The 26,047-nt window shown below is 41.9% G+C and overlaps 1 protein-coding gene across 5 annotated transcripts in view; it reads left to right on the forward strand.

Annotated features, from left to right (window-relative positions):
• The window catches only part of NOS1 (nitric oxide synthase 1), a 460,601-nt gene that overhangs the window by 366,233 nt on the left and 68,321 nt on the right, over positions 1 to 26,047 (forward strand). For all 5 annotated transcript variants that reach the window (XM_063964335.1, XM_063964332.1, XM_063964336.1 and 2 more), the window contains exons 4-11: positions 3,969 to 4,106; positions 10,194 to 10,339; positions 12,403 to 12,565; positions 14,098 to 14,189; positions 14,574 to 14,715; positions 15,384 to 15,523; positions 16,172 to 16,346; positions 25,725 to 25,826. In XM_063964335.1, the coding sequence (XP_063820405.1) occupies positions 3,969 to 4,106; positions 10,194 to 10,339; positions 12,403 to 12,565; positions 14,098 to 14,189; positions 14,574 to 14,715; positions 15,384 to 15,523; positions 16,172 to 16,346; positions 25,725 to 25,826 (1,098 nt within the window). The remainder of the gene's footprint in view (positions 1 to 3,968; positions 4,107 to 10,193; positions 10,340 to 12,402; positions 12,566 to 14,097; positions 14,190 to 14,573; positions 14,716 to 15,383; positions 15,524 to 16,171; positions 16,347 to 25,724; positions 25,827 to 26,047) is intronic.

The raw sequence follows: 26,047 nt of genomic DNA on the forward strand, positions 1-26,047 counted from the left end.
GTTTATGGACATATTTACTGAAACTTCTAAAAAGGAAGAGTGGTTTTGTTGCTGTAAAGTGGTCTTTGTGCAAATCACTCATGGCTGCAGAGGCACTCCCTGTATGACAAACACTTCCTGTATGACAAACACTCCCTGTATGACAAACACTTCCTTGAAGTTGATAGCAGATGCAACTTCTGTCAATCCACATACAACATACATCTAAAGTTGCCCTTAGAAACTAATCTAGTTGCTTCTATGTAACACCTCAACTTTTCTTTTGTAAATGATTTTGATCTACAAGCATATTGCCCAACCATCCTAGAGGACAGTATCTCTTTCCAGGCACTGTTCTGATGTCCCATGGCAGTAATGGGGGGAAGTTGGAAGGACCCCTCTCACCTGCTGCTGTGCTTAGAAGAACAACAGTGAATAGATGTAATGCGCATGTGCAAAAACGGGGTGTGGCTCGTAGCCACAGCATTTCCTGTGATGCCACTCCCTCTAGTTGTGAGGCCACAGTCCTAATTTCAAAGGTTCCTGCTTACATCCGTACATAAATTGGCAGGTATTCTACAAAATAGTAGATTGTTCAGTACTTGGTGAATCAGTACTGCAGTATACAATGACACGTACTACAGTACTGTACATAGCCCCAACAATTTTCTTGTTTATAACAACTGGATTTCCTGAAACCTGCTGGTATCCATTCTGTCTTACTGCGTACATTTCATAAAAGCACATCAATAAATATCCTCAAGCGTAATATGCTTACATACTTGGCGCAGACCAATCTTCACCTGACAGAGGTTCCTGCATCTTTTGAGCACTTTTCTGTTCCCAGGTGGGAATGCTTCATGTTTAGGATACTATATATAGAACAACAAAATATGTCTTACATGATAGAGACCAACAAGGGCAGTAGAGATGAGCCTTCCAAAATGCAAGCACCTGCAGTCCTGTATGCCAGCTTTCTTCAGAAATACAATTTACACTGAGGCCCTTAAGCTTTGAGAGTTAACTGTTCATACAATACAGTATGCTGCTAGATTCCCCGGAAACGACTGCTAAATCTAAGTGCAAGTTGCTTTATGCAGAGAGAGAGAGAGAGAGAGAGAGAGAGAGAAGCAAAAATCTGAAACCAAAATTACTTTAAACAAGCTATGAACAACATTTACAAGTGTATATGAGTAGCTGATAATGCACACGGTTATTTGGGTCACTGTTCTAGGCTGTTCTAGAGTAATTTCACCCAACATTGATTGATAATCTTGATATATATCTAGAAATCTATCATCTGAGAACTCTGGTTAATTTTTGCTCCGTACCTATACATTCCTGTGTATTTATGAAGATTATTATTATTAGTTTTTATTTTATTCAAGGCAACTAGTGTAAATAACACTAAAAAGTGCACACACAGAAATAATGTATTTCCACACATATGCAAGAATCATGGGATGTGTACTCCCCAGCATATATAAGTAATCCTCAGAGTTTATTTGCACCTGCCCCTTTCCTCCCCAGATCTGCATCATTATTCATAAGGCGTTATAAGCGCCAGATGCGTGCCGATTTGCAATCACTTGTATGATTACATTTGCTTCTGAGCTTGCACAGAGCGAAATATAACAAGATACACTTCGCAAATGGTGTACCACTCTCCCTGCATCAACTCCTTTATGTCCAGTTTAATAGTATTTCAAAAGATCTCCTATGGGGTAAATTTACTAATTTAATTTGGGATTCAATTTTCAATTTTCTGAATTAATAAAATCAACTGAAATTTATTCTATTCAAACTGCAAAATCCCTTTAAAAACACCCTCATTTACTAATATTGAATTTTGCATTCGATTTTCAAATTGAATTCGATTTTGGTTGTTTTTAACAAGGGATTTTGTGTTCAGTTTTGGAATTCTTTTCCAAAAATAAACATGAAATCACCTGCCAAATCGAATGCAAAATCAAACTCAACTTCCTCTTTCCTTCCTATTGTGCCAAACGTATCACATGCACACTAATTAACATGGGGAAAAATTGGAAACACTTGTGCACTCTATAAAACTGAAAGTGAATGTGAAAGGGAATTATTTTGTTTTCCTAACCATACAAAACTAATGTTTGCTGCTTAATTTTAAATAAGCATAAAAGTTTAAAGTGATTATTTTTGGCTCATGCAAAATTAAAACATTACCAAAAAAGCTGTCTTTACACTGTTTTATACATGAACACCTAATTGAGAATATAATTTAGTGTTATTTAATTAGAAAAAATAAAACTACTTACAGTTGAAATAGTTAGCAACAAGTGTAGCCCTAATCTGTCTTCCACAGTCAGTTGTTGGTAACAAAACCTCTGCCTGCCTACCAACAGAATGGTGTTGAAGCTCAGATCTCCTGTCTCTTATTATTCTATTCATTTCAAGTTCGATTTTGATTTCTTTTTGTGTTCGATTTTCAAATCGGATGTTAGTAAAATGAGCGGATCCTATATTCGACTATGGTAAAGCATTGATGTTTTGCAGAAATTCGATTTTGAGTGGAATTCGGTTTTATGTTCGATATTGCCTTTAGTACATCTCCAAAGTCAAAATCGAATGGAAATCGAATGCCAAATCCTTCAAAACTGAAAATAGAACAGGATGTTAGTAAAATGAGCGGATCCTATATTCGACTATGGTAAAGCATTGATGTTTTGCAGAAATTCGATTTTGAGTGGAATTCGGTTTTATGTTCGATATTGCCTTTAGTACATCTCCAAAGTCAAAATCGAATGGAAATCGAATGCCAAATCCTTCAAAACTGAAAATAGAACAGGATGTTAGTAAAATGAGCGGATCCTATATTCGACTATGGTAAAGCATTGATGTTTTGCAGAAATTCGATTTTGAGTGGAATTCGGTTTTATGTTCGATATTGCCTTTAGTACATCTCCAAAGTCAAAATCGAATGGAAATCGAATGCCAAATCCTTCAAAACTGAAAATAGAACATTAGTAAATATACCCTGTAGTAACAATCATCAGTCTGTATACACATGTTGCTGGAACTTATTGAAACTGGATCTTTATAATAATTCGGGTACATTGCTGGAAGCTTTATAGGGATAGTCAGTTGCTGGTAATAGGCTACAAAGCTTGATCTCGGCTGCAGAAAATACCAGGAAAGTTCTGTGGGATAACGCTCTGTGTTTGTTTAACTTGTATCTTAGGTGTAGTAGTAACCCTACAAAGAATCTGTTAGTAGAAAGCTACATATACCGGCACACTACTCTAGTTCACTTGTGATATGACTCTTTCATGAAAAGTTTATATGCAGATGTATTTATTTATGTTATCATTGGAATCTGTAAGTTCTTTAAACAATCAAAAAGGATATAAAAAGGATTCAGTATTAAAAGCCAGCATTTGCGATGCTGGCAGTCAGTATCCTGCCGCCGACATCCCGATCACGGCAACACCGACAGGGGTGCATTAGGTACCGTAACCTCCCTCTCCTACCCCCTAACCCTCCTTGTCCATAGCCTAACCCTAACCTCCCCTATTGGTGCCTAATCCTAACCCCAACTTTCCCTCAGCCTAAACCTAACCCTTCCCCCTTAGTGCCTAACCCTAACACTTTCTCGGTGGTGCCTAACCCTAGCCCCCCCCCCCCCCCCCCCGCAGCCTAACCCTAACCTCCCCCACCCTGTAGCCTAACACTAACCCCCCCTGGAGTGTGCCTAAACCTGAATTAAACCCCTAGAGTGTGCCTAAACCAGTATTACGGCTGCCGGGATCCTGACAGCCGGGATCCCGAATTTATACCTATAAAAACCTATTTAACTATGAAATGATATTGGTGTCTTTGTGAAGAATGATTTATTTTCTGTATTTTGGCTTCATGTATCTGCTTCATTGTGCTGACAAGCAGATATATACAACCTAAAACTTCTCTATGGCTCATCCCCCTGTGGTGCTGGCATTCTATCTTTCCCTCTGTTCCAGGTTTCAGCCTCCGGGAGACAGTCCCCTGCAAAGAGCCAGGTGAATGAAAGTCCTTCCAAGTGTCCTCGTTATCTGAAAGTGAAGAACTGGGACACAAACGCCGTACTGCATGACACCCTGCACTTCAAGGCTTCCATGGTAACGTACTGGCTGTATACCTAACCACACACCTGTCTATAAACACTTGCAAATCAGATATAAACACAGACATGGGGCTCTATTCAGCAACAATGTCGATGATGCCCAGATATTTTTGGATAACGTCAACACAATATATTTTTTTCCTGCTATTCAGGAAAACACTTCTCAGGAACAATGATTGCTTTAACCGCTGTCCCTGCCAAGTCCCTGCAGGCAGTCTTTCATGTATCTGAAAAGTCTGCCTGATCTGCACATGCCCCATCCCCGCACAGCATATACACAGTAATGGACGATTCAGATTATAATGACCACCAGCTAATAGCCAGAGTAACCGCCATGTGCAGCACGGACAGCAGCTAGACGGACTGAACTGTCATTATTATTTTTTTCTATTGGAGATACTTGGTTTGGGGATGGGTAGATAAGCATGTTGGGGAGAGATGAACAATTATAAGGGTTAACAACATGCTATAACATATGTGAAATTGCTTAATGAAATTAATACTGGTGGAAATTGAAAATAATAAAATTCTGAATAATAAGATCAATATATTTGATAAAGGGAAGTGATTCAGATATCTAAGCCAATGGTTTTAATGTTTTTATTGTGGTTATTGTTTAAATGTAACAGTGCTATTATATAAATAAAGGTATGTGCTTTTGATATAGCTATAGAAAGCGGGGCAGTACGGATGGTGTAATGGTTAGCATTACTGCCTCACAGCACTGAGGTCATGGGTTCGATTCCCACCATGGCTCTACCTGTGCGGGGTTTGTATATTCTTCCCGTACTGGCGTGGGTTTCCTCCGGGTACTCCGGTTTCCTCCCACAAGCCAAAAATATACTGGTAGGTCAATTGGATCCCAACAAAAATTAGAGGTATATGGAAAAAAGGCTTGGAGCACAAAGCGCGTAATGTGTATGCGCAAATAGAAACTGGAACCGCTAATCACGGCTGTTATAAAAATCAACTGAAGGGAGGCTTATTATACAGTATGTCTAAGTAAGTCGCCGAGTGTACCCACAAAGGCGGAAAAACGCGTTACAGAGAGACCACAAGGAGGGAGATTGTGTTCAGCTACACACGCCGCACATTATACAGAGACAGAAGAGTGCTAAAGTTCCTCTAGGAGGAGACCCAGTGCCACAGAGTGCTGCAAACCAAGGTGCAAGCCAGCAGCAGTGGGTAAGAGGGAAATGATTGGAGCTAAACCCTGACAATTAATATTTTTACAACAGTTCCCTGAATAGATGCTAAACAGCTATTGCACTGCATTTAAAAACAGACTGTGCTTAAAAAAATTCTGGATTCATATGGGAGCCATTTATGCTTGCTTGTTGAGAAAGCTTTACTAACAACTCGGCTTAAGGGGAATCCCTTTTTACATGAAGTGAAGGAGGAGACCGAAAGGAAATCTTTAAAACAATGAACTTTACTGTTGCCATATTTTTATGGATTTTAAGTAAATATTTGTATTAACTGGAACTCCCTCTATTGTTCTAAATGTTGAATACCCTATTCTGCCAATATGAGATATTGACTGATGGTGTGAACGGTTCTAGGACTATAACAACTTTAAGGCGCCAATTCACTATTGTCACATATCTCTCTTATCAGTTCTTTCTAGCAGGGAACTTAGTGAAATACGGCTGCCTACCATTACATTATTTTATTCATTTAATTCAATACCCAGATAGCGCAGAAAGAGAGTATTGTTTGTTTATATACATATACAGTGTATATATATATATATATATATATATATATATATATTATATATATATATCTCAACACTGTATCCTCTCTGCTTGATTCACTTCTCTCTTCTATTTTCTCTCTCTCCTGTCCTGAACAAGCTGCTTCCCTATACAATGACTACCCTACTTCTGGTATTGACTCTGTTGGCCAGAAACCACTATTTCGCCCATGTAGATCAACACCTCATCCCTGGCATTCCAAATTCATGATATATCTGAAAAAAAAATTATGTACTGCATAGCGACAGTGAAGTAAATCACGCTCTAAAGCAGATTTCCTTCATTTAAAATTTATGCTCTCATCTTACAGTGCTGTCCTTTCTCTCTCCAAACTTCAACAACCTCATATCCTTCTAGTCTTCAAACCCCCGGAATCTCCTTGCCACTGTCAACTCCCTCCTCTGCCCACCTCCAGCTTGGCTCCCTTCTTTACTCTCTGCCCTTGACTTTGCCACCTACTTCACATCCAAAATTGACTGCATACGGCAGTGCATCACAGACCCTCAACAACCCGTTCCTCCATTCCCTGACCACTCCTCCACATCCATCTTACCAACTCTGACTTCTTTTTCCCCTGTATCTGGAGATGAAGTAATGGACCTCATCCCCCCCCCCTTCACCTCCCAACTAGACCCTATCCCCTCCCACATCCTCTTCTACCTATCTCTATCTGCATGGTCCCATCTTGCCAACCTCCTCAATCTCTCCCTCTCATCAGGCGCTGTCCCTTATGACTTCAACAAACATGCCCTTGTCTGTACTATTCTTAAAAACCTACTTTTTATCCTAACACTCTCTCCAACTATCAACCAATCTATCTCCTCCCTTTCACCTCCAAACTCCATGAGCATATTGTTTACAACTGTCTAACTGCCTTTCTTTCCTCCCACTCACTGCTTGACTAATTTCAGTCTAGCTTCCATCCTATTCACTCCACTGAAACTGCCCTCACAAATGTCTGTAATGACCTTCATGCTGCCAAATCGAAGGGACACTCTCTGCTTATTCTCCTTGACGTCTCTGCTGTTTTTGACATTGTAGACCACCCTCGCCTCCTGCAAATACTTCACTCCATTGGTCTGTGTGACAATGCACTCTCCTGGCAGATCTCCAACCTCTCTGACTGCTCCTTCTCTGTCTCCTCTCATGACTCCACCTCCCCCACACTTCGCCTAACAGTAGGTTTTCCTCAAAGACCTGTTCTTATACCTTTCCATTTCTCTCTCTATACGTCCTCTTTAGTTGAGCTCATTCACTCTTTTGACTTCCAATTTCTAACTCTATGCTGATGATACTCAAATCTACCTTTCCTCCCCTGACCTCTTCCCCTCCCTCTCTCCTCACTCATATCTCCATCTGTCTCTCTGCTATCTCTTCTTGGATGTCTCAGCACTATCTTAAACTTAACTGACCAAATGTAATAGAGTGAGAGTTTCAGAAAGTGAGAGATTTGGTAAGGTTTTGCAGTTATTTTTAACATGGCAATCATTTACACAGCAAGATCAACCTGGTTTGCTTTAAAAAAAAACTGCAAAACCTTACCAAATCTCTCACTTTCTGAAACTCTCACTCTATTACATTTGGCCCCATATGTCTAAAGGTGGGTACACACTTAGCGATAAAGTAAACAACATCATTTTGACCCATCCTGAGCGACATCATTTACTATATCGCCCAGTGTGTATGCTGCCACCGACAAGCGATGCGTGGCCCTGCGGGTCATTTATGACACTTGTGTCGGCCGTGCATTCAGCTCAATTTGGACTCATCGTCCAAAACTGCATGCTCCGGCTGGCAGCGGCATGACGTCACTGTGCAATATCATTAGTGATATTGCAAAGTGTGTTTGCCTGCTGTTGAGTAGCCTGGCCCGCGGGGGGAAACATTAGGCACTGTTGCTCACGAACACATCGCCCAGTGTGTACCCACCTTAAGACTGAGCTGATCGTCTTCTCACCTTCCTATTAAACCTCAATTTCCACAATTTCATAATCTATTGATGGCACAACTATATCCTCTAGCCCCCAAGTGCACTGTCTTGGAGTTATCATTAATTCGTCCCTCTCCTTCAAACCACACATTGTTGTGCCACCTCTCACAGTTGTGCCATTTTTATCTCAAATTTTTTTTCGAAGATCAGACCCTCTCTCATACTAGATGCTACCAAGACCCTTATTCACTCACTGGTCATCTCCAGATTGAACTATTGTAATCTCCTCCTATCTGGTACCCAAGACAAACGCCTCTCTCCACTCCAATCTATCCTCCATGCTGCTGCCAGGTTCATATGCCTTCCCAAACATACTATGTCCACCTCCCCACTCTTACAAACCCTATACTGGATCCCCTTTCCCTTTTGAATCCAATTCAAACTTCTTACACTCACTTACAGAGCCCTCAACCATTCTTCATCCATTTTCATCTCTGACCTTATCTCCCTTTACACTCCCAACTGCCGTCTTTACTCCACAAATACATGCCGCCTCTCCTGCCAACTAATTACTTCCTCCCATTCCTGCCTCCAAGATTTTGGCCGTGGTGCTCTGTACCTGTGAATTTCTCTTCCTCTCCCTATCAGACTCTCCACCTCTCTACAAAACTTCAAACGGGCTCTCAAGACCCACTTCTTCACTAAAAACAGCCATCTCTCATCCTAACCCTCTGTTCCGTGATCACTTCTAACCCATATGTGTCAACCCTATATGTCTGCCCCTCCCTTTTAAACTATAAGCTCTCACAAGCAGGGTCCTCTCCCCTATGTGATTTTCCCTCTCTTATGGGGAGATAAGTCTTGAAAAGTGATATAGGGGGTCATTCCGAGTTGATGATAGATGTGCTAAATTTAGCACAGCTACGATCAGGAACACAGACATGTGGGGGGATGCCCAGCATAGGGCTAGCCCGCCCCGCATGTCAGTCCATGCCCCGTCGCTGAAGTATAAAAGCATCGCACAGCAGTGATTCTTTTGTACTTCAGAAGTAGCTCCCTGCCAGCGCAGCTTTTGCGCACTGGCCGGGAGCTACTTGTCGCTGCCCGGCTCACAGCGGCTGCGTGTGACATCATGCAGCAGCTGTGGCTCGCCTCCCACACGGTCTGTGCACGCCCACAAAACATCAGCAAAATGCCGCCGTGCCGCCCCTCCCACCCAGGCGATCGCTAGGCAACGATAGCCGTTGGCTGTCAGCCATGCGCCGGCGCACTGCGGCGCATGCGCAATTCTCACCTAATTGCTGCACTGCGATAAACTGCAGCAAGCGATCAGGTCAGAATGACCCCCATAGTACCAGCCAATCAGCTCCTTACTGCTATTTTACAGGCTGTGTTTGAAAAATGGCAGATAGGAGCTGATTGGCTGGTACTTTCTCACTCTACATTTTATCACTTTTCAAGGCTTAGTATATCTCGCCCTCAGACTATTTTCTACTCCATACTCCATACAACGGCACCTAACGCTCAGTTTCTGCCACCATGAGGACTATTTCTGTGCCCTGTCCCTTGATGCAGAAAGTTTATATACCATGTACTTGTCCTACATTCTTGTACTGTAAGTAATTTCTTTCCTGTTTGGCTCATTTATTTATGTACTTTGTTAGGCACTGCGGAACCCTTGTGGCGCCATATAAATAAGCGATAATAATAGAAAAAAATATATATATATTTATCTTGTATTACACTGTCGGGAACACTGGCAGTGTAAGTACAGTATCAGAGGTGGAGAGTGGGCAGAGTTTTAGCCAGCTGCAGGGTCTAATTGGACGAGATCCTCCTTTTGGCTAACAAGGATTTTTCTTCATATAACACCTTTCTGAGATGGCATTATATAAATTAACCTTTTACACATTTTTGTTTAAATATTTTCTTCCTACCTGAATAGCAGAAAAAGTTAAAGTGCTGTAGAGAGCAATGGCTTGTTTGCTACAGTACAATATTGAAGGAGCTGGGTGTTAATGTAGAAGATAATTTGCTAAATAGCAGGAATACTGAAATAATGCGGAAATACTCATTTCGAAATAATTTCAGTGAAAGTTTGAATACTGAATAGACCTTATGAGTATTTTACGTTGTTACAAAACAGCATATAGATACTTTAGTGCATAGACTAGAATTTGCAATACAACTATAAGAATTGGCAAACATACGTATGCATGCAACAGATAACAAGGGGCATAAACAGTTATATGAATTAGGAAATATATACATTTATCAGACATGATATAATAGGTCTTATACAGTATATGATGTACATATAAATGATGACACACACATGATAATAACAAAAAGCTGTATTATTATTTTCACACTTTTAATTCTATTTGTTTTTTAGCCTACGCCTTGTACACAACAGCTCTGTATGGGGTCTATCATGACTCCTCCACAGTATGTCCGTAAGCCAGAAGATGTACGCCCTAAAGGACATCTTCTCCCTCTTGCCAAGGAATTCATCGACCAATATTACACTTCAATTAAAAGGTATTCATCTAAAGGTATTCTATACATGCAGAGTTGCTGTCATTGAAAAACAGGGTAATTTACTACCATGCATTGCCAAATTCTGCCTTGTCATGGTCTATATGAGCAGATATTTTTGGTCCATTACGGGAATGCACATCTGTGTATCCATCTGGAAATGCATTTGGTAGGAGTAAAAATGTCCCTTTAAATCCTTTATTATATGCCATTTTGACGGTATCCGTTCAGATGGTCGACAATGTTAAGGTCGACACTCATTAGGTCGACCACTAATGGTTGACATGGACAAATGGTCGACACATGAAAATGGTCGACGCATGAAAAGGTCGACATGAATTTTCAAATTTTTTTCAATTTGTGGAACTTTTTCATACTTTTCGATCCACGTGGACTACAATTGGGAAGGTAACCTTGCCCGAAGCATGGCGACTGAAGCGAGCCATGCGAGGGGATGCGGTGCACCAATTGGGGTTCCCCATCACTTTACGCAGAAAACGACACCAAAAGAAGTAAAAAAATTCAAGTCGACCTTTCCATGTGTCGACCATGTCAATGTGTCGACCATTTGTCCATGTCGACCATGTCAATGTTGACCAATAGTGGTCGACCTAATGAGTATCGACCTTAACATTGTCGACCATTCATACCGGAACCCATTTTGACTGTCCTTTTACTGCATTTGTTTTTTGTTTCATTATATAATTCATGACCTTAAGGGAACAGTTGGTCTGCCTTTAATGACAGTGCTTGGTTTTTTTTTTTTGTAAAATTCATTTAGTTTCTTCCTCTAGAAGATGTAACTAAACTGTGTAAATCTGTCTGTTTTGCAGAACTATAAAAAACTTCAGACTTCAACTAAATCAGGAATACTAAATCTCTGCCCCATCCTCTTTTCTCCACAAAATGAAACGTGTTTCTACTTTTGTAAAGACGTGAGCTTTAGTACAACTAGTTGTCACCTACCAAGGGTTATATTCACTAACATTGTTCAGTCTGCACTAAACACTAGGAACACTTGGTGGTATATTTACTAAGGTGGGAGTTTTTTTAGAAGTGGAGATGTTGTCCATAGCAACCAATCAGACTCTAGCTATTATCTTCTAAAAGCAGCTAGATAAATGTTAAGTGGATTCGGATTGGTTGCTATGGGCAACATCTCCACTTCTAAAAAACTAAACCCCTTGGTTTTTTTTGTCTGCCATACACATCCAGAAGTATATATAAATAAAAATATAATGTGTTTTACAATAAGCGCTTAACCAGAATACATATAGGGTATAAATTGGTGTTTATACAACAAAATAAAGGAGTTCTGAATTCTTATAGGTGAGACACTAAGGGGTAAATTTACTAAGATGGGAGTTCTATGTAAGGGGATGTTGCCCATAGCAACCAATCAGATTCTTCTTCTCATTTATCTAGCACCTTCTAGAAGATAATACCTGGAATCTGATTAGTTGCTATGGGCAACATCCCATCTTACATAGAACTCCCATCTTAGTAAATTCACCCCTAAAATAGTGAGGAGGTGCTCCCGTAATTACACATGGTATAATCGGTATGGTCGATAACTCACACTCAGTTAAAACACTCCTTCTTGTCATCATTTACCAATTTACGGATGATTGAGAGATATGTCTTGGTCACTCATTACACAATCCTTTTTCTCCTCCTTCTTCCGATTTCACAATTGTCTCATAATCCCATATTTCTCGTAGACCTATCACTCACATGAAAAATAGAGAAAAGCAAGAGTAATGCAACACCAGTTATACAGATACAAGGTTATTAGTTACACAATGGACTCACATGTAATAAATGAAAACAAGCATACTGTATCAATTTCCATCAGGTGAAATTGGGGCCACTTGCTTCTAGGAGCCACACATCTCACCAGGCAGTTGTGAATGGTGCTATTATCCCTCTGGTCCCAGAAATCAGTCAGGTACACCCCTGGTCGTGGTAGTTGACACCCCTCCAGCAGTCTCCGGTCTTAGCACAGTGTTCCCGTCTAACGCGTTTCTTTAGTCCTTCTCTATTATTATCTATTTTTTTTCTTGAAGATTTGGCTCCAAAGCTCACTTGGAAAGACTGAAAGAAGTGAAAAATGAGATTGAAGCCACAGATACATATCAACTCCGAGACACTGAGCTTATATATGGAGCTAAACATGCCTGGCGTAATGCAGCTCGCTGTGTGGGAAGAATCCAATGGTCCAAGCTGCAGGTGAGGCTATTCTCTGTGCACAACTTTGGTATATCAGCTGCCATATGTATACTATTCACATGTGTGGTCATAGGCCATTTTTATGGGGAGATACAAAAAATGCTACTACTACGTGTTATCCAGGCTCGTTTATAGAACTGTGACCACAAAATGAGTTGGTTTTACCTCCTGCATACACACTTTGCACAATGTTCCCTCAGAACATTTGTGCTTCATTGATTCCCCCATAATGTTGTACATGTAGAGGTTCCCAAATGTATCAGAAAGCTCCAGTGGCTAGTACTTATAATGGGTGGTCATTGCAGTCTTATTGTTATATCTGCTTGGTCTAGAGGTAACATGTAGTTAAATTAGAAGTATGTCAGATTAAAAGGGAACACTACACATTTTTACATTTTTCTACATTTTAGTTTCTGGTGTAGTTTTCTGTTATGCTTATTGCTTTTCCAACATAAGGGAGCAGAATATAACCATGTTTTCAATCATTATTATCAATTTGAAGATTTTCATTTCTAACCAAAAGAAAAATTAGTGAACACCTAATTTATTTTTAGATTAGACTGAAAGATATGTTTTCAGTTTAAAGAATAAATAAGTGAACAATTTATATCCTGATGACCTATTTGGCATAACCAGCACCATACCTAACTTTGGCACATTTAGCAGTACTTACAGTACAATATATCCTAAGATTAATGCCATACAGCTGACACGATGCTCCGTACTGACAAAGTGCAAGGCTCTCCAACAGTGTGTTTCGGTCATGGCTAAAGCGTTTCCTGTCCCTGTAGACAAAACAAGCAGCTGCGTTTCAAGGAAAACCTGTTATCGCAGTGATAATAAAGCAAACTTAATTTACATGGCTTTGTCATGTTGCATAACGCAGTTTACACTAGCTATTAGAACACAGTTTAAGTTCCATTGAAAAAACAGATCACATAGTTGTTTCCTGTAACATGTTGTCATCTTCAAGACCTGACCCAGTACAATCTCTATCTCCAAATAACATTTCCTATCGTATATGAATGAATAATATGCATGATATGCAATACTGTTTCTACATATCTGGATTGCTTATATAGGAGATTTATCATACACTTTGGAAAGTTGAAATAACGCATCTGTCTGGGGCAGTACAGATGGTGTGACGGTGCAATGGTTAGCATTACTGTATCACAGGACTGAGGTCATGAGTTAGATTCCTACCATGGCCCTAGTGTGTGGAGTTTGTATATTCTCCCTGTGGGTTTCCTCCGGTTTCCTCCCACAATCCAAAAATTCCCCGCCCCCCCCTACCAAAAATAAAAATAAAAAATTACCCCAACGTGAATGTCTCTGCATGTACATGTTGTAGGGAATACAGATTGTAAGCTTCAAAGCTTCACTGGGTCAGGTACTGATGTGAATGGCCAAATATTCTCTGTAAAGCGCTGCGGAATATGTGTACACTATATAAATAACTGGTGGTAAATAAATAAATAATAATATATCTCTTGGGGACAGTGATAATGAATTCCTTAATATTGTCCCAGGTCTTTGATGCTCGAGACTGCACCACTGCTCATGGAATGTACAATTACATCTGCAATCACATCAAGTATGCCACCAACAAAGGCAATCTCAGGTGAGACCATGCTGTGTTCACATAAGAGAACACATGGCAAGCAGATATCCCATGTGTAAAAGTAAGGAAACCACTAATAGAGCATGTGTAGGTCCTCATCTACTAGGGACATGTGAGAAAACTGTTCTGTCATTAACTATGCAGCAAGGATGCTGTTGACCATAACAGAGTTTAGCTGTCATATTTCTAGTCCAAGTTAGATGATTTGCCTGTCATTGCAATACTGCTCTTTCCCCACAATTACATGTGGAAACTTTTCATAAATGTAAGCTCATTATATCTTATATATTATATCTGTTATGCTTATACAAGTTCTGCTGTGCTAATTCTCCACAGAGCACTGTAACAGTGTCTAATGGGAGTTGTACTGATGTCTCTTCACAGATCAGCGATCACTATCTTCCCCCAAAGGACCGATGGGAAACATGACTTCAGGATCTGGAACGCGCAGCTCATCCGTTATGCAGGATACAAGCAGCCTGACGGCTCGGTTCTTGGTGACCCTGCTAATGTAGAGCTGACTGAGGTGATGATACGTGTAGCACAGAAGTCAGGGTTGGTTTGTCTAGATCAGCGTTCCTCATCATTTGATACAGGAGTACATATGATGGGTTCAATGGGTACTGCGCTTCTTAACTGAAACTCAAAATCGCAATTGAATATAAAAATGATTCATACAATGTAATAAGAATATAAATATTTCAAGACATTAAGTGCTGTTTGGCAAACATTTATAGACATTGAAAGATATTTGGAATAAGTATAAACACTGTAGGCGGTACTTGGGATAAATGACTGCATAGTACCAGTCATATGAGGATAAATGATGCATATATTTGAGAAACTCTGATTTGGGTCAGGAGTTTTTAACGTGTAGTTGGCAATCCAAAAAATGAACATTTTTTGTGTAGTATGGGTTACCTAACTAATTATTAGATAGATTTTAACAAACTCAATAAACAAAATGTGTATCCAACATTGTATCTGACTTACATAAAGAAAAAAGAATGATTGTTACCAACTCTGAGGTTTCACAACTGCTTCTTGTTTGGATGAAATAAGTTAAGAAACTCTACTCTGTATCCAGATATAAGTACAAGTTTATAATTACAGTGTGACATGAAACCTAGATGCAGGATGCTTAGCTTTTGTCTGTTATATAGATTCATCACTAAGGATTATCTCTGTTGGCAGATTTGCATTCAGCAAGGCTGGAAAGCACCAAGAGGTCGTTTCGATGTCCTCCCTCTTGTTCTCCAAGCGGAAGGCAATGACCCTGAACTTTTTGAGATTCCCCCAGAAATGATTATGGAGGTCCAAATTCAGCATCCTAAGTATGAGACCAAATATTGTGTAAAGACTTGTTTTGGCTCATGTATTACAGTATATAGACTATAATGTACAACCTATTGTTAATTATATTGAGGCATATGTAATAGGGTCCAAGTGTGCAGGAGGTACGGGATGTCGGCCGATCTGGGACATTTTTTTAAAAGGACAATCATTTACAAGGCAAAATCATGCTGGTCACAGAAATGAGACGTGACTTTTAATATACCTGGTTTCTCATGGAGAGAACGTACAGTATTCATGTATTTTATTATAGTTGTGGGTCTTTCAATTACTTTTGAAACATCAGCAATAAAGAAGAGGTTACAGGTAGTACTATTGCCTCCTTTGTGCAGTGACCCTTTCTGCAGCAGTTCGCAGCCCCAGCAATATGATGCCGCATTTGGGAGGGGGGTAGAGATGCATTTGAGCACTGACGGAAACGAAAAAAAAATGTTAATTGTTGATTATCAAGTCAACATGTGAAAAGATTGTTCCTTTTAACTTTAAGGCATCACACACTGTAACTTCAATTAGCAATATAAAATATGAACAAAAAGCATGAAGATCTATATATACTACAGTACTAATGCTGTCTTGGTGTTTGTTGTGTGCAGGTTTAACCCCTCATTAATACCCTTTTTTATCTTCAGATTTGACTGGTTTAAAGACTTGGACCTGAAGTGGTATGGATTGCCGGCTGTATCTAGCTTGCTGCTAGAAGTCGGAGGCTTAGAGTTTACTGCATGTCCTTTCAGTGGATGGTACATGGGGACTGAAATAGGAGTTCGAGATTACTGTGATAACTCCCGCTATAACATACTGGAGGTACTGTGGCCTGGTAAAGAGCTCCACCTTTTGGTAGCTTTAGATGTCTGTAGATCACATTTTGTATGTTGCTTGCATGCTTAGTTACAAATGTAGAAGCACAGGTTGCTGTATAGAATACATTTACAGAAATGTAAATTTCATGATTTGCGTTCAATGCCATCTTAGTTTATACTTTCAATTATAAGATCACATACTGTATCTCTAATAAAATACATAGACATAGACATTCTTTCAAATGAATACATAGGCATATGAGAAGATAGACCTAAACCAGCATTGTCATTGTAAAATGTATGTACACTTTTAACTCTTAATGGAAAATACTACATACTGTACTGTAGGATAAAACATTTTTGCAATTACAGTTGTATAAAGGTGCTGTAAGATCTAAACATGCTTGTAAAACAAGAAATAACCTGGTCTGGGGTTGTGAAAATATAACTTATGTCTGGACCAGCGGCGGAAGATTTCCATGGCTGGCAACATGGGCTCTCTGCATACTATACCTCTTGTTTTGTTATTACTATTTATTATTATTATATTATATTATATATATATATATATTATATATTATTATATATGAATACCATGAATGCTTAGCTATACGTATGTCTAGTGGGACTACAAGCGCCAGCAAGCTACACTGCATCTGCTAATTATCATATATGAATACCATGAATGCTTAGCTATAGGTATGTCTAGTTTATTAATCATTAGCAGATTTAAGCAAACTTTATTTTTAGCATTTGGGAAATGTGTGATGGTTTCATACCCCCACACAGGGCCGGCTCGAGGCATGTTCGACTCGAGCGGCCGCACAGGGCGCCACCCTTAAAGGGCTCCGCGCGCTGGCGCCGCCATGTCGGAGCCTGGAGCCGGCCCTGATCTCCCCTGCTGTCCTCCCGCTTGTTAGTGAGCTGTGTGCGCTATGCGGCGCCGGCGTCTGATGTCAGACACCGGCGCCGCACAGCGCGCACAGTTCTGTGTCAGACAGCGGCGCGCACAGCAGCACTCCCCCTCCCTCGGCACGGCAGGTACTGGGGGCATATGTGGCACTGTGGGGGGCATTTATCTGGCACTGTGGGGGGCATTTATCTGGCACATTGGGGGCATTAATGTATCTGGCACTGTGGGGGGCATTCATTTATCTGGCACTGTGGGGGGGGGCATTTATCTGGCACTGTGGGGGCATTTATCTGTGCACTGTGAGGGGGCATTAATGTATCTGGCACTGTGGGGGCATTTCTGGCACTGTGGGGTCATGTATCTATCTGGGACTGTGGGGGCATATCTGGCACTGGGGGGGGGCATTAATGTATCTGGCACTGTGGGGGACATTTATCTGGCACTGTGGGGGGCATTTATCTGGCACAGTGGGGGCATTAATGTATCTGGCACTGTGGGGGGCATTTATGTATCTGGCACTGTGGGGGGCATTTATGTATCTGGCACTGTGGGGGCAATTATGTTTCTTGCACTGCTGGGGGGGCATGTCATGTGCATTTGGCACTGCTGGGGGGCATGTCATGTGAATTTGGCACTGCTAGGGGGCATGTCGTGTCTAGCTGGCACGGCTGGGGGGCATATCATGTAGTGTTCCCATGTCTCAGTGCAATACCTGGCGCAAAGTGTCTAACGTGCTCTGCCTGGCGCAAAGTGTCTAACGTGCTCTGCCTGGCACAAAGTGTCTTAACGTGCTCTACCTGTCGCAGTGTGTATAGGAGGTTCTACCTGGTGCAATGTGTATTAGCTGCACTACTGTGTGGTGTAATGCGAATTGCTACTATTATGTGGCCGCGCCCCTTCACCACGAAGCAACGCCCCTAAATTTTTGATGCGCGCCTTCGGCGCGCAAGGTCCATGATTTTGAACGGAGCAACAAGCATTACAGTATGTACATAATTTTGCCCTTCTAACTTAAATATGTGCCCTCCCAAATGCAAAATGTGCCCTCCCCGTGATCAGCACCCCTGCCCTAAAAAAATCCTAGAGTGAACACTATCATGTGTAGCTGGCACTGCTGGGGGGCATATCATGTGTAGCTGGCACTGCAGCAAGGCATGTCCTGTCTATCTGGCACTGCTGGGGGGTATATCATGTCTATCTGGCACTGCTGGGGGGCATGTCATGTGTAGCTGGCACTGCTGGGGGCATGTCATGTGTAGCTGGCACTGCTGCGGGGCATGTCATGTCTATCTGGCACTGCACTACTGTAGACATTATGTGTAGCTGGCACTATACTGGAGACATTGTGTGTAAGGAACACTACTGTAGCTGTTATGTGTAATGCTGCTAATTGTGTGCGTAGAGGGGGTGTGAAAATATATTTATTTATTTGTAGTGTGATAATATGAAGTTGTGAGGCCACGCCCACTTTTCCAGAGGCCACGCCCACTTTCCAGGAGCGCGCGCGCATAGAGTATGGGAGGGGGCGCTTTTACATTTTCTCGCACAGGGTGCTAGTAGGCCTGGAGCCGGCCCTGCCCCCACACCATTTGTTTGTGTAAGTTTTATTGCTTTAAATGGGTGACGGGCTAGGGGTGGGTCCAATCAATCAATGTGCTCACAAACACATGTTTGTTGCTCTTTATATTAGTGTGTAGTCTAGCTGATTCAGCGTAGCTGAATCAGTGTGGGTTGAAAGATTTCAAAGGGAGAAAATTTCTAAGGGTGTCATCTGTGACTTTTACTGGACTTCTACTGGACGGAAACTGAAAGGAAACACCATCAATTGCAAAAAAAAGAGAAATACCATCACAAACCACCAATACTTGGACTGCAGCTACAAATGTTTGTTTACTCCTAATATTCTCCAAACCTCACTTATTCGGGAAACTATACATTCACTTTCTGCACAAACACCTGCAATGCAACGTCTACTCTGACCCTGCAAATACCTGGAAAACAAATGTTTCACTGAGAAGCATATTTAATGAAGTAACACTGACTTGCAGTTTGCCAACACTGTGTAATTTTCCATCTAACATCAGCAAATATTTGAGTTACTGTTAACCTGTAGATACTAACGACAGTTTAAAATTGAATTTTATTTCTGCAAACTTCACTGCTCTCTTATTCAGCCACCACTCCTCCTCCTACTCTCATTTTGCTACCACTATTTACCCCATCCACACTATGGCCAGGCTGGCAACATCACCCATTAATCCTTGTCTTCCTATTCCTTTTTTCTGTCCCCTGTTACCACCTCTATCCCTCTCTCCCAGTCTCCAACATCTCATGCTCTCTCCTCTCCTCTGTCTGCCTCCCTTCCCCTCCTCTTCTGTTTCCCCACTGCAATTCACTTCTGCCCCTTCACACCATTTATACCCCACCACTCAACCCTGCTCTCTCCCTCCTTTGCCTGTTACCTCACCTCTCCTCCACCAGTATCGTACTACACTCCCTCTCTGCCACACTCCTGCAGTCTCCCTTCCTAGCCAAGGCCCCAGCACCATCAATACACCCTCTTTATCCCTTCCTTCCATATCAATCTTACCTCAATGCTACAGCAACCCTGATAATCTCATTCACATCTCTCCCACAAACTCCTACCCCCTATCCTGTGCCCTCTGGAATGCCAGATCTGTTTGCAACAAACTGGCCCCCACTCACGACCTTTTCATATCCAACTCCCTGCACCTCCTGGCCATTACTGAAACCTGGATTACTCCCTATGACACCACTTCTCCCGCTTCTCTCTCTGCTGGGGGCCTCACATTCTCACACACACCCCGACCTGGGGGTCGTCATGGGGGTGGTGTTGGGATCCTTTTACCCTCAAGCTACACATACCAACTTATACCTCCAGAACCATCTCTTACATTCTCTACATTTGAGGTCCATGCAATTCGCCTCTACCAACCTACTAATCTTCGAGTTGCTGTCATTTACCGTCTACCTGGCATTTCCTCCAAATTCCTCGACAACTTTGCTTCCTGGCTACCTCACTTCCTCTCTTCTGACATTCCCTCCATTATCCTAGGTGATTTCAACATCCCTAGCGATAACCCCACAAAACCACCTGCCTCTAAACTCCTTAACCTCACCTCTTCTCTTGGTCTCTCCCAGTGGACCACCTCACCCTCCCATGTGAACGGGAGCTCACTGGATCTGGTTTTCACTCACCGCTGTGATATTTCTGATTTCTCCAATTCCCCTTTTCCCCTCTCTGACAACCACTTGCTCTCATTCAACTTATCTATCTCTTCTCCCCCATCTCTCCCTCCTAAGGCTACCATCACTAAGCGTAACATTGAGGCTATTGACACCTCATCCCTATCCTCCCTGTTTGACTCACTTCTCTCTCCTCTTCTCTCTCTCACATGCCCTGAACAAGCCACATCTCTATACAATGCATCTCTTACTTCAGCCCTTGACTCTGTTGCTCCGCAAACCACTATTCACCCTCGCAGATCAACACCTCAACCCTGGCACACCAAATGCACCAGATATCTACAAAAATGCTCACGTACTGCCGAGCAACAGTGGAAGAAATCACGCTCTCAAGCAGACTTCCTCCATTTCAAATTCATGCTCTCATCCTTCAGTGCTGCCCTTTCCCTCGCTAAACAATCATACTTCAAAATCCTCATCTCTACCCACTCTTCCAACCTCTTTGCCACTGTTAACTCCCTCCTCTGCCCACCACCACCTCCTCTCCCTTCCTCATTGTCTGCTCTTGACTTTGCCACTTATTTTACATCCAAGATTGACTCCATATGTCAGGACATCACATCCCACCAGTCCAGCAACCAGCCACCACCCATCCTTTGCCACCCCTCCCCTACGCTCTTACCAACTCTGACATCTTTCTCCCATGTATCTGGCGAGGAAGTCATGGCCCTCATACACTCCTCCCCCCCCCACACAACCTCCCCACTCGACCATATCCCCTCCCACCTCCGCCGCTACCTCTCTCCTTCTGCCTGTTCCCATCTTGCCCACCTTCTCAATCTCTCCCTCTCATCAGGCACTGTCCCCTCTGCCTTCAAGCATGCTCTTGTCTCCCCTATTCTTAAAAAACCTACCCTTGATCCTAACACTCTCCAACTATCGACCCATCTCTCTCCTCCCCTTTGCCTCCAAACTTCTTGAGCGTATTGTCTATAATCACCTCACTGCCTTTCTTTCCTCTCACTCACTGCTTGACCCATTCCAGTCTGGTTTCAGCTCTCTCCACTCCACTGAAACGGCCCTCACAAAAGTCTGCAATGACCTCCATGCCGCCAAATCTAAGGGCCACTACTCTCTGCTTATTCTTCTTGACCTCTCTGCTGCTTTTGACACTGTGGACCACCCTCTCCTTCTGCAAATCCTTCACTCTCTTGGTCTACGCGATACTGCCCTCTCCTGGCTGTCCTCCTACCTCTCTGATCGTTCCTTCTCTGTCTCCTCTCATGATGCTAACTCGCCCCCACTTCCACTAACTGTTGGTGTCCCCCAAGGTTCTGTTCTTGGTCCTCTCCTTTTCTCTCTCTATACGTCCTCTTTAGGTGAACTCATTAGTTCTTTTTATTTCCAGTATCACCTCTATGCTGATGACACTCAAATCTACCTCTCCTCCCCTGATCTCTCCACGGCTCTCCTCACTCGTGCCTCTAACTGTCTTTCTGCTATCTCTTCCTGGATGTTCCAGCGCTTTCTTAAACTCAACATGTCTAAGACCGAGCTGATCATCTTCCCACCCTCCCGCACAACCTCACCTCCCACAATTTCATTATCCATTGATGGCACGACTATCTCCTCTAGCCCCCAAGTACGCTGTCTTGGTGTAATCCTTGACTCCTCCCTCTCCTTCAAACCACACATTCAACACCTCTCACAAACCTGTCATTTTCATCTCAAAAACATTTCCAGGATCAGACCTTTTCTCACCCAGGATGCCACTAAGATCATTATTCACTCACTGATTATTTCCAGACTGGACTACTGTAATCTCCTCCTAACTGGCCTCCCTGACAATTACCTCTCTCCACTCCAATCTATCCTCAATGCTGCTGCCCGGCTTATCTTCCTCACCAAATGCACTACGTCCACCTCCCCTCTCCTACAAGCCCTTCACTGGCTTCCCTTCCTTTTCAGAATCCAATTCAAACTTCTCACTCTCACTTACAAAGCAGTCACCCACTCCTCTCCCATTTACATCTCTGATCTTATCTCCCTTTACTCTCCCACCCGTCCTCTTCGCTCTACTAATGCACGCCGGCTCTCCTGTCTTCTGATTACTTCCTCTCACTCCTATCTCCAAGATTTTTCACGTGCTGCTCCCTTCCTCTGGAATTCTTTACCTCTCCCCCTCAGACTCTCCACCTCTCTACAAAACTTCAAACGGGCTCTTAAGACCCATTTCTTTACCAAACCCAGCCAAATCTCATCCTAACCCTCTGTTCCACGCTCTCTATGTACCCCATCTGTGTCACCCCTGTCTGTCTATCCCTCCCCTTAGAATGTAAGCTCTCACGAGTAGGGCCCTCTTCCTCATGTGCTTATCTTACTTTAATAATCCTCAACTGCCCAAATCACGCAGTTTTTTGGCCACCTGGAACTTAACTCTGTCATTTACTGGTGTAGTTATGCTTAGTTACCCTGTACTTGTCCTAAATTGTCTTCAACTGTAAGTCACTGTTTTCCTGTTTTGATTATGTGCATATGTACTCTGTAATTGGGCGCTGCGGAACCTTTGTGGCGCCATATAAATAAAGGATAATAATAAATAATAATACTATTATTTATTTATGTTCACATTGTGGGTCTCTATTCTCAATGTTCAGCCTGACTGGTTTTGCTGTATTGTTTTTGTTTGATGTTTTTCTGTACTTTTAAGTTACAGTATGTATATTTTCAGTTTTTCACAGGCTCTCCTATGGGTCCAATTATGACATCACTGTGATGACAATTGGTGCTAATTAGGCACAATTGTTTCCTTATAAATACAGTACAGTGTCTTTCAGTTGTTTGTAAAGTTACAAAATGTTGCTGTATGCAAATTAACTTTTGACTTGATGCAGTTACTGTACAGTACCTCTTCTGGAGTGTGTTCTTTTTGCATTGTCTGTCTCTCTATGCAAATACTACAAATAACAGTAATGTGACTTTAATCACAATTAAGAAAGCCTTTCTTACTCCCTTTACTAAGAAACCCCCCAGTTTTTTTAGTATTTATATAAAAAAGAGGAAAAATAATTACCCAATGGTGTATTTTTTTGGGTAGCACACTGTGATTTTTGCAGGAAAAAGGACCCTTATCAGCTTCTAATTGCAATCGCATTGTTGACCTGGGATTTGCGGATACCCCTCTGCATACACATGCGTATGCAGCCGCACCGCCACCTTTTTTTATTTTTCAAAGCGACTGCGACTTTCGAAGTTTAGCAATCCAACCTGAATAAGGGCCAAAGTGTCTTAGTGACAAGCCTTGTACCAAATAATAAATATTGTTTATTTGAATTCACTTTATCCAAATTTATTTCTTGAATGTTGTTTGGTCTTTATATTAGCCTCCAGGTATAACCAGAGGATGTTTCATCCAATAGACCTATTAATAACATAGATCACAGAATAATATTATATTTAAAATGTTCATTATATAAATAAGTAAATAATGCACAAAAGACAATACATATAATGGCTAGTCTGAAATGCATGCATCTATTTTCCTTTAGTGGCAAACAGGGAAATGGAACAACACCAGCACATCCTGTGCAATTCTGACATGGGTGTAAAGTAATAGTGGATTGGTGACTGCGCTCACTAATGGGTATTGAGGTTATACAGCTATACCTGGAAGTGTCCAACCTCCTGTTGTATCCATAATTCTATTTGGTGGTAAGCGCAAAAATATGGGGATGGTAGGTGGGAATGGGGTACCTGGTGGAGCGTGTGTGATGGTGCACACAGTATTTCAGAAGGAAATGTGTATAGGTAGGATGAAATAAGGGACACCAGGACACCTGACTGAAAATCTAATTAGAAGCAGGGTACATAGGTCTAGGTAAAGATCCTATGGTAAAGGTGTGCCCTAAAAGCACACCTGACATACAACCTCATTAACAGGTATACCAACACAGATAGTATACAACAAAAGGGTAGGCTGTTGACGAACCTGATGGTTGGAACATTTAACTCCGTTTCTTTTAATAAATACACATTGTTTTAATTTCTCTATGACAAGTGCCTTATTTCATCCTACCTATACACATTTCCTTCTGACATACTGTGTGCATCATCATACACCCTCCACCAGCTACCCCATTCCCACCTACCCATCCCCTCAATTTCTGGCCCCATATTTTTGCGCTTACCACCCAATAGAATTATTGGGTGTAAAGTGCCCACAAGTGCAGACGGCTATGGCAGCTAGATTTACTACCATCTGCCAGTGCCAGTCTGTACAAGTGCATGTGTATGATCGCACCACCCACTGTCTTGCACCAGCCCCAAGCTGGTATAAAAGATATGTTAGAAACAAGCATCCCTGCAAGGCAGTAACTAGGAGTGTGCAAGTACGCTTCCAACTGAGAAACAGGCCCTATATGTACTGTCTTGTGTGTGTACCACTGCCCTCTGCCAGGGGTGAATTGGGATGAAAAACCAGCCCAGGAAATTTCTGGAAGCAGCCCTAATGGGGTTGTGGTCTGATAAGGGGGTGTGGTCTGTTGAGGTGGCGGGATACCTCCTCATACGGCCTGATTGTACGCTAATGCGGCATTCCTTGTGTCTTTAGAGACTAGTAGCGGATTGAGAACTAAAAATATTTTAGAAGTTGCCCGACATGTACCCATGAGAGCATCAAAGGATGGCAGAGTCACTCTACTGCAGAAATGGAATAACAGAATGAATGGTTACAATACAGTGTACTGAGTGCAGTGTGCTGCCTGTCATGTGGGTGCTGGGGCCACATGACAACACACAAAACAGGCCCCATAGACACGTCGGCCTACCAGGAATCCTCCTGGTGAGCCCTATGGCCAATCCACCCCTGCCCTCTGCTCACCAGAGGTACTGTATTTCTGAATGCTAGTTTTTAGTTACTGATTTTAATATATGTTTGCCTTGGATTTTTATTTACAAATGTAAAAATGACAAACAGTGAGTTCAAATGCAGATTAATGACTTATTTCCATGGATTGATTTTATACATTGCAAACATGTAAATCCGTGACTGATAACAGTAACAAGCATTACTGTACCTTGCACGTAAGAGAAGTTTTCACATACACATATATAGTGACATAACTCAGTTCAAGGGATCATCAAATAATAGCTAATATTATTGTCCAGCATGTTACAGAGGGCTAAAATAATCCAGGCACATTTTCTGAACATACAATAATTTATCATGGGGACAGAACTCATTTAATATAATATTTCCTGCAGGAAGTCGCCAAAAGAATGAATCTAGACACAAGAAAAATGTCCTCACTGTGGAAAGACCAAGCACTGGTGGAAATTAACATCGCAGTTCTGCATAGTTTTCAGGTAGGTCATTAAAACTGCATTTTCCAGTGATGGGAGGAGCATTCTGAAGAATCCAATCAGTTTGCTAGATGATATACAGTACGTAAGGGTGTACTTATAGCAATGCATCTACAGATGCACAACCCAGCTTTGTCAGTTACATGTACCATGCTGTAGTTATCATGTACAACAAGTTCCTTATTCTATAATTTATATTATGGTTTTATATATATATATATATA

Source organism: Pseudophryne corroboree, chromosome 1 (genome assembly GCF_028390025.1).
Source record: "Pseudophryne corroboree isolate aPseCor3 chromosome 1, aPseCor3.hap2, whole genome shotgun sequence".
Classification (NCBI taxonomy): domain Eukaryota; kingdom Metazoa; phylum Chordata; class Amphibia; order Anura; family Myobatrachidae; genus Pseudophryne; species Pseudophryne corroboree.